This window comes from Triturus cristatus, chromosome 4_1 (genome assembly GCF_964204655.1).
Source record: "Triturus cristatus chromosome 4_1, aTriCri1.1, whole genome shotgun sequence".
Taxonomy (NCBI): domain Eukaryota; kingdom Metazoa; phylum Chordata; class Amphibia; order Caudata; family Salamandridae; genus Triturus; species Triturus cristatus.
Genome location: NC_140585.1, coordinates 191,373,406 through 191,388,332, shown reverse-complemented (window position 1 = coordinate 191,388,332; position 14,927 = coordinate 191,373,406). Strand labels below are relative to the sequence as shown.

The following is a 14,927-nucleotide window of genomic DNA, read 5'->3' as shown; positions in this document are numbered from 1 at the left end:
AGCCTCAGAGGCATTTTCCTCTCTCTATGTGCGCTGCAGGATGCAGTATACGTAGAAAGAGGAAACGACTAAGAGAAATAAAGATATTGCTCCTCATTACACCTCACCTGGAGAGGCGTAGCATTTTGAGTATTACCATGTCTAGCACTAATGGTTAATATAGGAATCTGGCCGCTGACCTGTGGAGGGGGGGCACTGTGACCTCGGGGGGTGCTTAGCAATATCTTATGATAGCAAAAATGAGGGGCCCTTTTGCAGGTGGTAGTGAGGGAATCCAAGGAGGCAGTCATGGGACATGGGGGCGCCAAAACTGATTGTCGCACCGGGTGCCACCAGTGCTAAAGCAGGCCTTGTGCGTGTGTGTGTCGGGGGGATTGTGGGGGTGACTCTTCATGGGGCCCCCAAACCCTTCAGAAGGGCCCCGTCCCACCCAAGCCCAATGAATATCTAAGAGAAACTGAATTGTGCTCCACACCCGTGCAGGAACTGGGGGCCTGATTTATCAAGGTTTTGCATCACCCTTGTGCCACGCATGAGGGCGGAAAGGTGTCGCAAAACCCAAGTGAAATTTATCAAGTCACGCGAGGCCACATTGCGTGGCCCTGCATAGCTTAATAAATCTAGAGTAAAGCAAGACTGCGTAAATCGCTGCCTTGCGGTACTCTGCCCGAGGGAGGCGTTTCATGGGTGGAGCGTGGGTGTACCCACTCATCCACCCATGGTGCGGCCGCACTGCTCTAAAGCCGGCCCTGCACTCACACAGGGTTGCAGTGATCCTTACAATAGAGGAGATATATCGAACAGGTTTGCCATTTTTTTGCCGCTGATGCTTTCACTTAGATTTCGTTTACTCTGCTTCCACTTAGATTTCGTTTACTCTGCTTCCACTTAGATTTCGTTTACTCTGCTTCCATCTTGTGGTCGTTATGTATATTACAGTTGAGTAAAGTTCATTGCTGTAATTAAAAGAAGAAAATCGCTCCTGTGTCTAGATCAGAAGAATTCATTTAAATTGCTTTACAGTTGCCTTCAGGATACGGATAGAGATCTGATTATTAAAGTAAACTATGTGTGGAAAGAGGATGGAGACCAAGCCTGGATTACCTTAAGTGGCATTTACGGCATTATTAATTTTTTTTTTTTTTATATATATATCTGCATCAGAAAACGATTTTAAGGACTTCTGAACTAAAATTAATTATCTGTTAGATCTGCAGAAATCAAGTGGGAGATTTTAGGCACATGCTTGGAGGGTCTGACCTTTTGCCTTATCTTTGGAAAGCCACGTTTGACATTGTAAGATTCTGCTGAAAATCGTACACAGTTTTTATGATTTCACAGTGGTGGGAAGTGCAAAACACTTCAAGGAGGTTATTGTTATATGAAAAATTGCTTGGTTGAGCACTTTAACAGCACCTTGGAAGCTGCCGCTTCAGCATTGGAAAAGTCCATCAGCGCTGAAGGTTGGCGTAAGACTGGAAGTCACAAGTGTAGGCACGCGTCTTTAGTCAGAGCATTGTTGCTCATTTGAGGAACCATTGTCACCCTTTTAGAGTTTTAAAAATAATACTGTTGTTTAGAAATTGATTTATTAGATGTATATCTTTAAAGAAAAGTATAGTTAAATGATCTGTAATATAACGTTTAATATAAGAAGTTGTATCTGCTCTAAGAGATTATGTTAAGGTGTCGTTCAATATGTTAGTGGAAGGATGTTTTGTACAGCCCAGTTTTATGTTATTGTGTGTATTTTCTATACAAATCTTTGAGTATATGTTTTATGGCTCTTAGTATCAACAACTTACTAAATCCCAATAAATATAAATCTCCAAGCCATCCCGCCTAGACCTTCACATCCTCGTCTCTACAACATTTAGCCATGATGTTCAGAGTTTTGGGCTGAATATTCCCCACATGGGATGCACGGAGAAGTTGTGCAGCCTATCTTGTGGAATGTGCACTTTTTGCTGCATTTTACTGTTAATATTTTCCTCTTTATTTGTGGACTTTAAGATTGCCGTTTGCCTTTGCCAGCACTAAATTTTGGGAGTAACCAATTATTTATCTGATTCTTACTTTAATTGCTTATTTCAGGTGTGAAGCAAGTCACCCAAGGTTTCAACTCCAAGAGTATGTGTGAGGCAAGGACCTATTCATACACCCTGCCGACCTTCGCGCTTGCCCATGGCACTGAACCAGACTCCAGCTTCCGCCTATCCCGAGAGGACTTTCATCGTTTCCACCACATTCTCACTTTCTATCAAGGCACCCACCGATACCACAATTTCACCTCACACAAGACTGCTGAGGACCCCAGTGTGTGCCGCCACATTTTTAGGGCGACCTTACAGGAGCCGTACTTGGACAGGGGCCATGAGTTCCTCACCATCGAGCTCACAGGGCAGAGCTTCCTGTTGCATCAGATCCGCAAGATGGTGGGTCTGGCACTCGCAGTGTCCCGGGGAGCTGTGCCGGAGGACGTTCTGCCTGCATCTGTGGCTGCAGAGAACAGGTTGAGGATCCGGACTGCCCCCGGGCTGGGGCTGGTATTAGAGCAGACCTATTTCAAGTGGTACAACCAGCGCTTTGGTGGGGATGGTCTGCACTCTTCGCTCACATGGGAGGATGCAGCGCCAGCGACACAGGCCTTCCGCAAGGATCACATACTGCCTGCAATTGTGCAGGGGGAGCTGGAGGATCTGTCTATGACTCAGTGGCTGAGGACGCTCTCACATTGTGGCCTGGAAGAATTATGATTTGTACAATTTTGGTGTGGTGTAATTTTCCATTAATGTCTCCCCTCTTTTATGTGTTGGTTGAGACTCTTGCAATGATTCAGCATTGAATGCGAGTTCAGCATAAGGCGTCAACTCACTACAAAAGAGGTTTAGGTTGTGTGATCTGTAAATGGGGGAGCACAAGGTTTCCTGTGCCAGGGAGAATTGCAAGGACTGTCGCTTTTAGTGGATTCCTGCTCTCTGTTCAAGGAAACAGTGCACTTTTCCATAAAATATACATCCAGTAGGGACGCTCTGGTTGGTACATTTCGTTGAGTTGGTTGATTTGAAATAAGTAAACTGTATACTATTTTGGCACCACCTAACAGCAAAAGAGCCTTCTCTACATTTCTCTTTTCTAACAGTGATTGGATTCTCTGTTAACTTCTGTCCGAAATGGTAGTGAAAATGCCTGGTACTCTTAAATGTACTCCACTTACTTTTTCGCTTCATTATCATCTGCCTCCTTTTGTATGGAAGCTTTAGTTGCACGCCCATCACCTCATCTGTTCTTGTGCTTGGATTAGAGCATCTCACAAACTATTAATTTGAAGCACTTCCGGTTTTAGGGTTTCTTGGCTCCACATATACAGGCAATCTCTTCTTTTAGGTCTACTGTGTTGACTCGCAAGTTCCCTTCATGCACATCATTACTTCAGTCTTTCTTGTGGTCTAATTTTCTTAGTAAAGAGTGTAGTTCCTAGGAGTTGCAGTTTTTCCCAGGGTATTGATTAGGCAAACAATTTTTTGTCGAAGGGATTCTACTGGCAAGCAGAACTGTGCCTTGGGATGTCAGGATGTCAGAATGTAGGGACTGTCTCTCTCTACCACGTCAGTACCTGGCAGCCCACATCTGGCTAGCTCACTGTGCCTCACCTGAACTCCTAACCTTCCCAGAGTATCAGGTGATTTTGGTAAATTTAGAACATGAACCTCTCATCCCCCAGGGAACCGTTGAAACAGATCATCACCTTTTGTATCTCACTCATGCATGCCCTTAGCAGATGTTCTGTGATTAGTAGACAAATACAACTAATACAACTAAGCAAAGTAATCAACATTACTAGCAGACTATAAACAATTAACAACCCAACCGTGGCACATTATCTATCTGTTAAGGCCCATTCCTGCTGTGTAAGCAAAGGGATATATTAGTGATCTCTGGGATCAGCAAAGGACCCCATACCTGGCGTGCATTCTTTACCGGGCAGGTCTCTCTGATAGAGTTCTCCTCTCTGCCCACAAAGGTACAAGGCACAGTTTAAAAGATAACACTGCTGTGTTGGAAGGCTGCAGCTGTGCTAGCGTGTTAAGTCAAAAATGTTAGGAGCTGCTGCTGACCAAGCAGAAAACAGTACACCATGGTGTTATGTATTCTAAATGTCCTTGTATGCAATGTGCAGACTGAATTCCAAGAAGATTCATTGAATAACAGAACAACATGTTCAGCGTATTTCTAAAATAATGTCACAAAAACAAAAATGTTATGTGTGTCTGTGCAACAAGAAGCAGCCTAAAACATCTAGTACGCTAAGCTAAATGAGAGCCAAAGTGGGCCCAGAAGGGACATCACTACAATTTGCTTTCACATTCTGAGCCAGATTTACAACTGACTTTGCTATTAGTGCCATGAATCCTGGGACACATGAGTAGGGTACAGGCCCTTTACCAGTCCCTTTCATCTACTTGTTTGTTCGTCTTTATTTCCTGTTGCTTTCGACCCACTGGAGTTAAATGAATTGCAGCAGATGGGTATTTAGCAGGGGACTTTGAAACAATGTTGATCCTTATAAGGCCCTTCACCACAACACCCTTTTAACTGCTCTGATAAACTATACATTACAGTTGCCTCCACAGGCAGCTGCAGGCATCGCTCCACACAGGCGCCTAAGCACCTTGCCAACCCCCATTACCATTATCCATCATTTACCTCCTGTGCATTATGCCACCAAATTCTAGTGCTATCCAGACCCACAGGTGGCATTGTAAGCAGGCAAGCTGGAACTGGACCTGACTTCTCGAGAGCTCAAAATGTTTGTCTCACCTGTCAGTCTGGCATTGTACCAGTGTTTCAGAAGTCTGCCTTCCACATGTTTAACATCAGTAACATCAACTCCTGGGTGAGACTGATACACTCAACTCACATAGTGAACACCACACACGAGGATTGTAAGATGAGCCACGGGACAAGAAGCCATACCTGTGTAAGACCGGATGGCATCATCCTGAAAGAGTGTAGCATCACCGTAAATGTGGCGGCTCCTGCTGGACTTAGATATGAAGGAAATCAGGGGGTCACCAAACCAAAGGGGATGCTGCAAAAATATATATTTGGTTCCTTTGTCTTAATGACTCAATGAATGAGGCTGTCATGTAATGTAGAATATCCGAGCCATAGGCCCAAGCAGGAACAGGGGCACCTGCTAATGGGACTCCCACAACAGCAGAACCATAGAAGGACATGAATTGCTTTACAGTTGCATCAATATATGTACAGAAGGAAAGGAAACACACCGGAATTGAGTCAATCAAAATCACTATATTGACATCTTATTTTCTTTCAGTTTGATCATAACATAACATAGTATAGTATGGCTGTCACAAACAAACAAGAATTATTGAAAAACGACGCAAAAGTAGCTTATAAGTGATTAGGTCATCTGGAAGTGACAAGGTGCTGTAAGTGAGCGAAATATATACAGTTCTGTACAAGAAGTATCTAAAATATTCAAATCAGTGGACATTCGTCCCTAAATACATGAAACTCCAATCTGCCTATTGCCTAATCTGCTTTTTGCGTCAGGTGAAGAGGGTAGGGTATGGATTGTACAGGCACGTCGACGTTTCGACCCAGAGGAGTGCGTGATTTGCGATGGAGTCACGGCAGGTCTTCAGGCCGGGGGGGGGGGGGGGGGGGGGGAGTGAACAGCCAGTGGAGGTGGTATGGAATACCACTTTAAGTCTTCAAGGTGTAATCCACCAATGGTTGGATTCTTAAGGGTGATGGAAATGAATCGCATCATTCAAAGAAATCCTATTTCTTGAGTCAAGGGCTCAGTCAGGGCAGCTCGCTGAATGAAAACCCGCAGTGACTCCATCGCAAATCATGCACTCCTCTGGGTCGAAACATCGAAGGGAGGAAGCTTATACCGGGCAGCAGAGATTGGAGGAAGGTCGGCTGCGGCCTCTGGGAAGGAATGAAACTCTGTGGCAGCTGGGTCCCGAAGAACAGCTGGGGCGGACACAACCAGCTAGCGTGACGGGTCTTTCTGAAATACTGTAATATTTTAGTAAAAAAAATAACACATGGGGAGGATGTTGACCTAGTGTCTAAAACTACATGGTTACTGACATGCTGGCCTTAAATGAAAAGAAAACACATGAACAGCTTGTTCTTAGATTTAAATGGCTTTTTTATTAATCAGCACGTCCTAGTTTCTTTGATCACCAGCACGCTAGGTTCATTTTGTGTGAGGGACGAGCCCCAACATTGGTTTTGCGTTGTGGAGAGCTCTGTGCCAAAGGCAGTCGCCTCCGGAAGCTCACTCTGCCCTGTAGAAGCAGTCTGGACCTGCAGCGCTGCCCAGCAGGCATGTCATTTAAAGGCTGGTGGAAGCGCTGCCCGGGTATTCAGCCCTGTAGTCTATAGGCGAGAGCGCTGTGTGTGCACGCATTTACCAAAGGGCTTTCAATGAGTGGACTTGAAAGTACACGGCAACCAGACTAAGCGGTACAACCACAGGGCTCCATCGCGCTTTCACTTTAATTAAACAAAAGTAGCTGCTTGTTTATATTTGCTTTGTGCTTTCACTTTAGTGAAAGCGCGATGCAAAAAATGATCACGCGGCTGCCTTTGAAAAAGACGAATGAAATAAAATAGTGCATACTCCACAGATAAAGCCACCTTGTATTTTTCCGCCAGTAAAAGATCAAATCCAGATGGGCGGAGCTGAATAGAGACAGGGCGGTAACAACAAACCCTGATCCTGAATCAGATGCTTGCGTTTAACACAAATGATGACGTTAGCCAATCATAACGATGGGAGGGGCTTTGAGTCCTTTACTAAAATCTCTTCTAGCCCAATATGTCTTGCAGAGCGAGGAGCGCATGTGCGCTCCAGCGCTAGGTCTGCGAGGCCTAAAAATGAGGTGGCAGTTAATAAACCTAAAGGGATGTCTTACACCATACAGGCATGTACTAATCCCAAATGAACCTTTATTAACTAGCAGCTTTTACGTAAAAGTCTGATCTCGGACTTAAATCTAAATGACACCCATTAAGTTATTAACATGCAGGCAACGTTAAGTGACTGGGGAGAGGCAAAGAGAGTCCATCACAATTTGCAACACAAAAACTGAGCACCAACTCCCTCAACCCAGGCTCTTTATTAAGGATGTGGATGACGTTACTTTTGAAAGTGTCCTAAATAAAAGTAAAACCCACTGGCCATCACTTTCTAGAGTGGTTGTTAAAAACATGGCTTGTTTTATTACTTATTACACCTTGTTTTACCCAGTTGATATATCACCCCTCCTCTTAGGAGAGCTTTCTAGATGTCTTTAAGAGTCAGTCTGACCCCCGCCCCCATATTAAAAGGCATTACCAACATACCTTAGCTATCAAACATTATGTAAAGGTGAGAATGGTCTTAGCTTAAATCACTTTTGGACATCTAGGATGATTTAAATACACATCAATATAGATTTAGGCCTTGTTGGTCTTGGCAGTCTCTGCAGTGTTACCCCCAAACATTTTGCCTTCACTCTTCTGTTTTTGCTGTCTTTATTTTGTGCATTTTACCACGGCTAACCAGTGCTAAAGTGCTTGTGCTCTACTCCTAAAACATGGTAAGATTGGCTTACACCCAATTGCCACTTTTTATTTAACTATAAGTCCCCAGTAGGGTGGCACTATTTATACCTAGGGTCTGTAAATTAATTGCTACTATTGGGTCTGCAGAAATGATTGTTCAGCCTACTTAAGTAGCCTTTTAAACCTGTTTCAGGCCTGCCTTTGCAGGCTGTATGTGCAATTTTTAACTGCCTTTTAGACTTGCCAAAATATACCTTTTGCCAGGCCTAAACCTTCCTTTTTAGGTCTCGGTCTGGCGAAAAGCAGCGCATGCGCTGCTCTGCCATGCAGAGAACCTTTTGGAATCTATACGATTCCAGCGTGCATGCGGGGAGACAAACAAGACAAAGGATATGCATGTGGGGATTGGATGCTTTACTGGCGGCGTGACACTCTGGGGACTTTTTTTTTCGCCACCAGTAAAGCCAGTACCCTCGTGCACATCTTCTGTCCACCCTGTAAAGAGCCCGCGCTTGTTTTACAAGGATTTGCAAGTAGCAAAGACTTCCTATCTGGAAGTCGTAGTCCCTGTTCACCATCATTGAGTGAAAGTGCCACATTACACTGGTTTGTCCAACAAAAACTGTACTTGAGTGGGATGTTTCTGATGACAAGGAGCTAATCTAGATCTTTCTTTTTTAAATTTCCAAATCAACAAATGCTAATTGAGGAAAGTGAAAGGTCTTGTTTGCTCGTGCTATGTATTGTGCCCGGGCTCGCAGCTACTGCTTTTCCAACACGCAAATTGTGCACATTCTGGAAAGATACATCCGCTTTTTTTGTCATCTGCTCAAATATTTACATCCTGTCTTTGGCACCGAGCAGCTGAAAGAACTCTGTTCACACTGAAATCGAACAATAGCAAAAGTTTATGTATAAATAGATGCATGAAGGCCCATTCCTGCCACATCAATGCTCTCACCAAGCTTAAAATGCGACACAATGAAAATACATAAATGATTATCACATTTGTTTAGAAATAGGTATCCGATTTTTTTGTAATGATATGTGGAGAACGTTTGCAATATTACACTGTGAAATACATTCCAGTGATCCTGCAAATATCTCTGCAAGAGTATAACTCCCCAAGAAAAGTCACAGGAGCTACCGGGTTGACTAGAAAATGTCTCTCTGCATGACGTGTTCTAATTAAACCAATCTCCTGCAGGTTATAAAACACGCAAACGTTTGGATTAAGAAAAATAATGAAAACTTTCACTTTTAATGGTAGTCCTTCAATGTTTATGGTATGTTTACTACTCATTCTCTACTACTCTCTACTACTCACTCTCTACTACTCTCTCTACTACTCGCTCTACTACTCGCTCTACTACTCTCGAGTACTCACTCTACTACTCTCTACTACTCCCTCTGTACTACTCACTCTACTATTCTCTACTCTACTCACTCTCTACTACTCTACTCTCTACTCCTCACTCTCTACTACTTACTCTCTACTACTCTCTCTACTACTCTCTCTACTACTCTACTCTACTCACTCTTTACTACTCACTCTCTACTACTCACTCTCTACTACTCACTCTACTACTCTACTACTCACTCTCTACTATCTACTACTCACTCTCTACTACTCTACCACTCTCTCTCCTGCTCTCTACTACTCTCTTACTCCCTACTACTCACTCTACTACTCTCTACGACTCACTCTCTACGACTCACTCTCTACTACTCACTCTCTACTACTCACTCTCTACTACTCACTCTCTACTACTCTCTACTACTCACTCTCTACTACTCTCTACTAACTCTGCTACTCTCTACTACTCACTCTACTACTCACTCTACTACTCACTCGCTACTCACTCTACTACTCACTCTACTACTGTCTACTGCTCACTCTCTACTACTCTACTGCTCACTCTCTACTACTCACTCTTCTACTCTCTACTACTCACTTTCTACTACGGACTCTCTACTACTTTACTAACTCTCTACTATCTACTATCTACTTTCTACTACTCTCTAATCACTCTCTACTACTCACTCTCTACTACTCACTCTACTACTCACTCTCTACTACTCTCTACTGCTCACTCTACTACTCTCTACTGCTCACTCTCTACTACTCTACTGCTCACTCTCTACTACTCACTCTACTACTCTACTACTCTCGACTACTCAGTCTCTAATACTCTCTACTACTCATTCTCGACTACTCTCTACTACTCACTCTCTACTGCTCACTCTACTACTCTCTACGACTCTCTACGACTCTCTACTACTCTCTACTACTCTCTCTACTACTCTCGACTACTCAGTCTCTAATACTCTCTACTACTCACCCTCGACTACTCACTCTACTACTCACTCTCTACTACTCACTCTCCACTACTCACTATCTACTACTCTCTACTGACTATCTACTACTCTCTACTACTCAATCTCTACTTCTCTCTATTTCTCTACTCCCTACTACTCACTCTCTACTACTTTCTACTCTATTCACTCTCTACTACTCTCTACTACTCACTCTCTACTACTCACTCTACTACTCACTCTCTACTACTCACTACCTCTCCCTCTCTCGCGAAGAGAGGTAGAGAGAGGTAGAGAGACATACTCTCTACCTCTCTCTACCTCTCTAAGCGCACACATATGCACATATATATATGCATTTATTTATATGTATGTTTATATCTATACATACATACATACATATATATATACATCTGCATATCTATATAAATACAAATATAAATGTATGCATACATATACATATATGCATGTTATGTACATGAAAGTTTGAAAAACACTAATAAAAGCAAAGCTAAAAAGCCACCTAATTACAAACAGAATTGCTTTAATTTAAATGAGGGCGAGACCTATTGCAATTTCAGTGCTTGTTAATAAATATAATTCATCCCTAGTGAGGGCCCTTAAACAGCCGATAGGGCACGATGCAGAGTATTGACAAAGTTGGACATGTACTTTTAAGTTTTACATGTCCTGGTAATGAAAAACTCTTAAATTCATTTTGTTTTCGCTACTTCAAGGCCTACCTCTTCCATTGGATAACATTGACTTATGAAATTCCATTTAATAGGTGCTAACTTTGATTGGGGGCAGGAAGTAGTGATATTTGATGTCTGAGGAATTGTAATTTAGAGCCCCTTTTAATGATGAAGTCGGATTCTAATTCACAATTCTCAAACTGCCACCTTTAGAAAGTTTACATTTTCGTGTCATAACCATTTGTTGTCTGCTGCCTGTTCCTGGGTCTCATGACTAGGTGTAGTTGGCAGTTGGCCTTTGTGTATTCCTCCCAGACAGCCCCACAATAAAGGGTATGGGTGTTGGCAGGAACCCCCAGAAGCTTCTTCCCTTTCAAAGGGGGCAGCAGGGATAAATATTGGACCTTCAGACCCAACTCTTCAGATCACTTCTGTACCTGTGGAAGACGCAGGAGAAGGACTGCTCTGCTGCACAAAGACTGCTCTGCCACTCTGCTGCTCTGCTGTAAGAAGGACTGCTAGGGTTCCTGAGGAAGAAGGGCTGGATCTTCACCTTGAACCCAGGACCACCAGAGTGACTCCAATGGCTTGTTGGTTGGCCTCTTGTTGTGAGCTACAGGCACACAAAAAGCTCCAACACACTTGAGCCTTGGACCTGTACTCTGCCTGCTGCGAGTCCTATAACCGCCAAAGTAGTGGCTCTCCAGTCCTGGACCCTTGGAAGTGGGGATACAGGTGCCCTGCGAGCCTGCTTGCAGTGCCCATCAAAACCGTTGCAGCATGATGCAACCAGATGCAGCCCTCGCAACTGGTCATTGGAACTGATGCAGCACGATGGAAATTGATGTCGACCTTACCTCACACCTCATCGGGACTGACTCTTCGCTACACAACTCTACTCGGACCTCGTCTCTCAGCCCTTCATCCGAACCAACGCAGTGTGACACAACTTGATGTAGGAACGTCCACCGCTTATCTATACCGACGCTGCATGATGCAGCTTGGCACTGGACCCCTCCTGGCTCTTCGGAGCTGCTGTTGTGCGACACAGCCCCCTGTTTTAAGGATGTAAGGTAGAATTCTCAGCAGGCCGAATATGGTCCCTGTTTCTGCCCAGCGCTCCATCATGGTGGGTCTAAACTTGTGACTTTGTCCTGGTCCAGCGCAACCAGGTTAATACAGCCGGCGCTTTGTGGTTTTAGGCACTAATTTTTACTTACATCTTTAAAATTGCATATTTTCAGCTGTACTCATTGTTTCTTTGTCATTTTGGTGTAAAATGTTTTATTCAATTTTACACTATTTTTCTAAATTGGTGTGGGAGTTTTCTTGTACTGTGTTTTCACTTTATTACTGTGTGAGTACTGCATAAATACTTTACACATTGCCTCTAATTTGAGCCTGACTGATTTTGTGCCAAGCTACCAGAGGGTTAGGCCAGGCCTCGAATAATCTACTCGCCCACTCGCTATGGCGAGTTGGATTTTATCATGCTGAGCTGCTTTTAGGGCCTACTGGTCCGTTCTGGTGAGTGAACTTAAGCTGGAAAGGAACAGGTGTTTTGTTCATTCAGAAAGTGAATGAGCTATAAAGAAGCATCTAAGTCTTGATTTTATCATGACACGTTAACTGTCTGTTCAAGGACCGAAGTCAAATGTCAGTTTGTCTTTTTACTAATCAATGCTTATCTTATCTTGCAAAATGGTGTTTACTTTTCTTTCTCTTACTACAGTTAGAGGAGTTTGTAAAGTGAGCTGTCACAATCATTATAAAACCAAAGGCTGTAGGATGTCTGTTTTTTTCTAACACACAACATTTAAATAGCTTTGTAAATGAAAAGTACAAATATTTCAACATTTATCAGGAATTACGAAAGCACATTTTTTTGGTAATTCAGGAGTGTAATGCAAACAAAGATTTAAATTAGAGCAAAACAAACCAAAACACTTTACTTGGTGATGTGCAAATGACAACTATTTGCAGAAACGTGATTTTCAAACATTTCTTTTTGTACACTATATAGTTTTTAGCAGTACAACCGCTTATCAGTGGGTCATTTTGTGGCCATTTCAATAGAAAATGTGCTAATTGCAAATGACAGTAGGCTACCACTTCATGCTTTAGTTATATATTTATAAAAAATTATAGTTTTTAAGCATGATTTGAGAAATATTCATAGCCCCACTCTGATGACCATGCTGTTAATGAACTAGGAGGCAAGTCAGGGGTCATGTGTATCCTATATGTGGCAAGATTTGTATTATATATGGAGCAAAGTTTAGTCTATTAAATCAAACAAAAGTGTTTTTTGAACTGCAGACATGCTGAACTCGCATATTTGAAGGTGTTCTCATATATGATAATGAAGAAAGTGACGCGTCAGTGAATAAAAATATTTGCCCAGGATCACATCATTTGAATCTAGTTTATAAGACGAGCATTACAGTTAGGGTGAGTAGATTATGTAAGTCACTAGACCTATAGGTTACCCCGACACGGATTGTGGCTGTTGCTTGGGAAGGACTCACACCCCCTTATCTATCAACCTATTTTTTTATGGGCCTCAGCATAGCACATTACCTTTTCTGATGTCACTACTTTAATTATGTGTTAGGTGTAGTAGAAGATAGTCCCCTCAATGTCCCGACCTTTAAGAATTTTCATTCAACATAGTGGCCTTCACTGGCTAGTGAATTAATACTTATACGAAGACAGCTTTTTAATGCGGTTTTTCTTTTCGATTTTGAAGTACCGAAGTCTTGGAAAGAGGCTAACATAACATTAATCCCAAAGCCTGGAAAGCCATTAAAAAATGTAGAATCATATCAGCCTATTTCTCTTTTAAATGCTGATTACAAGCTCTTTGCGAAGGTGATGGCAATAAGATTAAACGTGATAATGCCTATATTAGTCCACAAGGATCAGAAGGGCCTTATTAAAGGAAGAACCTTGAAGGAATTGACATATTCTTTAATAGGATCTATGCATACGGCCACAGCATACGATCGTCCCTTAGCAGTAATAGCGTCAGACGCCGCTAAGGCATTTGACTGCGTAAATTGGATATACCTGCAGACCTTGATAAAATATTTGAACTTGGGTGCTAATTTTTGTAAAATGTTCAAAGCGATATACAAAGATCCGAATGCTAGAGTGTTAGTTAATGGAATGTTAACACAACCGGTACAGATTGAACGGGGAACTAGGCAGGGATGCCCTTTGTCCCCTCTTTTGTTCGATTTATATATAGAACCCCAGGCCAGAAAAATTAGGAATAGTCAAGACATATTGCCTTTTAAATTTCACAGCTGGAACAAAAAGATCGGGCTCTATGCTGACGACATTTTAATTTTCACCACGAACCTACAACAGTCAATGGAGTGTTTGCTGGGTATAACAAATGACTTTGGAAAGATTTCGGGATATAGTATAAATGAGCAGAAAACGGAAGTAATGGCCTGGAATATGGAGACAGAAGAAATAAGAAATTAAAAAAGAAATAAGATACTTGGGGATCAGGATTACTCAAAATATTAGACCTTACTAAGGTGAATTTTGATAAAGTTAAGAAGGAGGTCAGTATAAGTTTACTAGGATGGATGCATCTTCCACTCACATTATATGGTCGAGTAAACCTGGTTAAGATGATGGTTTTACCAAAAATAACTTCTTTCATTCAGAAAGAGTGGTTCATAAGACTGCAAGGCGAAATCAGTTCATTCATTTGGGCATCAAAAGGACCACGTCTCTCCTGGAAAAAACTGAGAAGGAGGCTGATTAAATGGGGTTTAGCTTTGTCCGACCTGTTATTTTATTCTTGGGCATTTTTCTTAAAGAATGATAGGATGTTATTAGTTTCCCCCTACAAATACAGAGATAGACAGGATGTTTAGAGAAATGCTGAAAGAAGAAGAGGGAACAGAAATGGGTTTTATGTTCAAATTTGCTGATCTGAAGTATTTTAAGAAGGTTAGATTGAATGTTTTAATGTCGATGGCAGACTGTTAGAAATGGGGGTCTCTAGTTGGCAATGGCTGGCCACTGTCCAAGTATGGACCCTTCTTCCTAAGTCAGAGTAAGCAGACTCCACCCTTTGATAACCCCTGCTCAACCCTGTGGTAACGTAGCACGAGCAGCTAGGCTTATCTCAGAGGCAGTGTGTGAAGCATTTATGACCATACACAGTAATACAATGAGGAACACTACAAATGGACACCATTCAAGTAGTCATAAAAAATAGGTATATTATATAGACGTAATCACAGGTCCAATAACAGTAAAAATCCACAATACTAGAAAAATAGGGTTACTTTAAAAATGCTGCAA

The 14,927-nt window shown here is 42.4% G+C and overlaps 1 protein-coding gene across 2 annotated transcripts in view; it reads left to right on the top strand.

Moving 5' to 3' along the window:
* The window catches only part of LOC146853936 (pseudouridylate synthase 1 homolog), an 80,893-nt gene extending 76,565 nt beyond the window's left edge, over nucleotides 1-4,328 (top strand). For both annotated transcript variants that reach the window (XM_085651843.1, XM_085651845.1), the window contains one exon: nucleotides 2,095-4,328. In XM_085651843.1, the coding sequence (XP_085507969.1) occupies nucleotides 2,095-2,756 (662 nt within the window). In that variant the 3' untranslated portion in view covers nucleotides 2,757-4,328. The remainder of the gene's footprint in view (nucleotides 1-2,094) is intronic.
* Nucleotides 4,329-14,927: the final 10,599 nt, after the last annotated feature.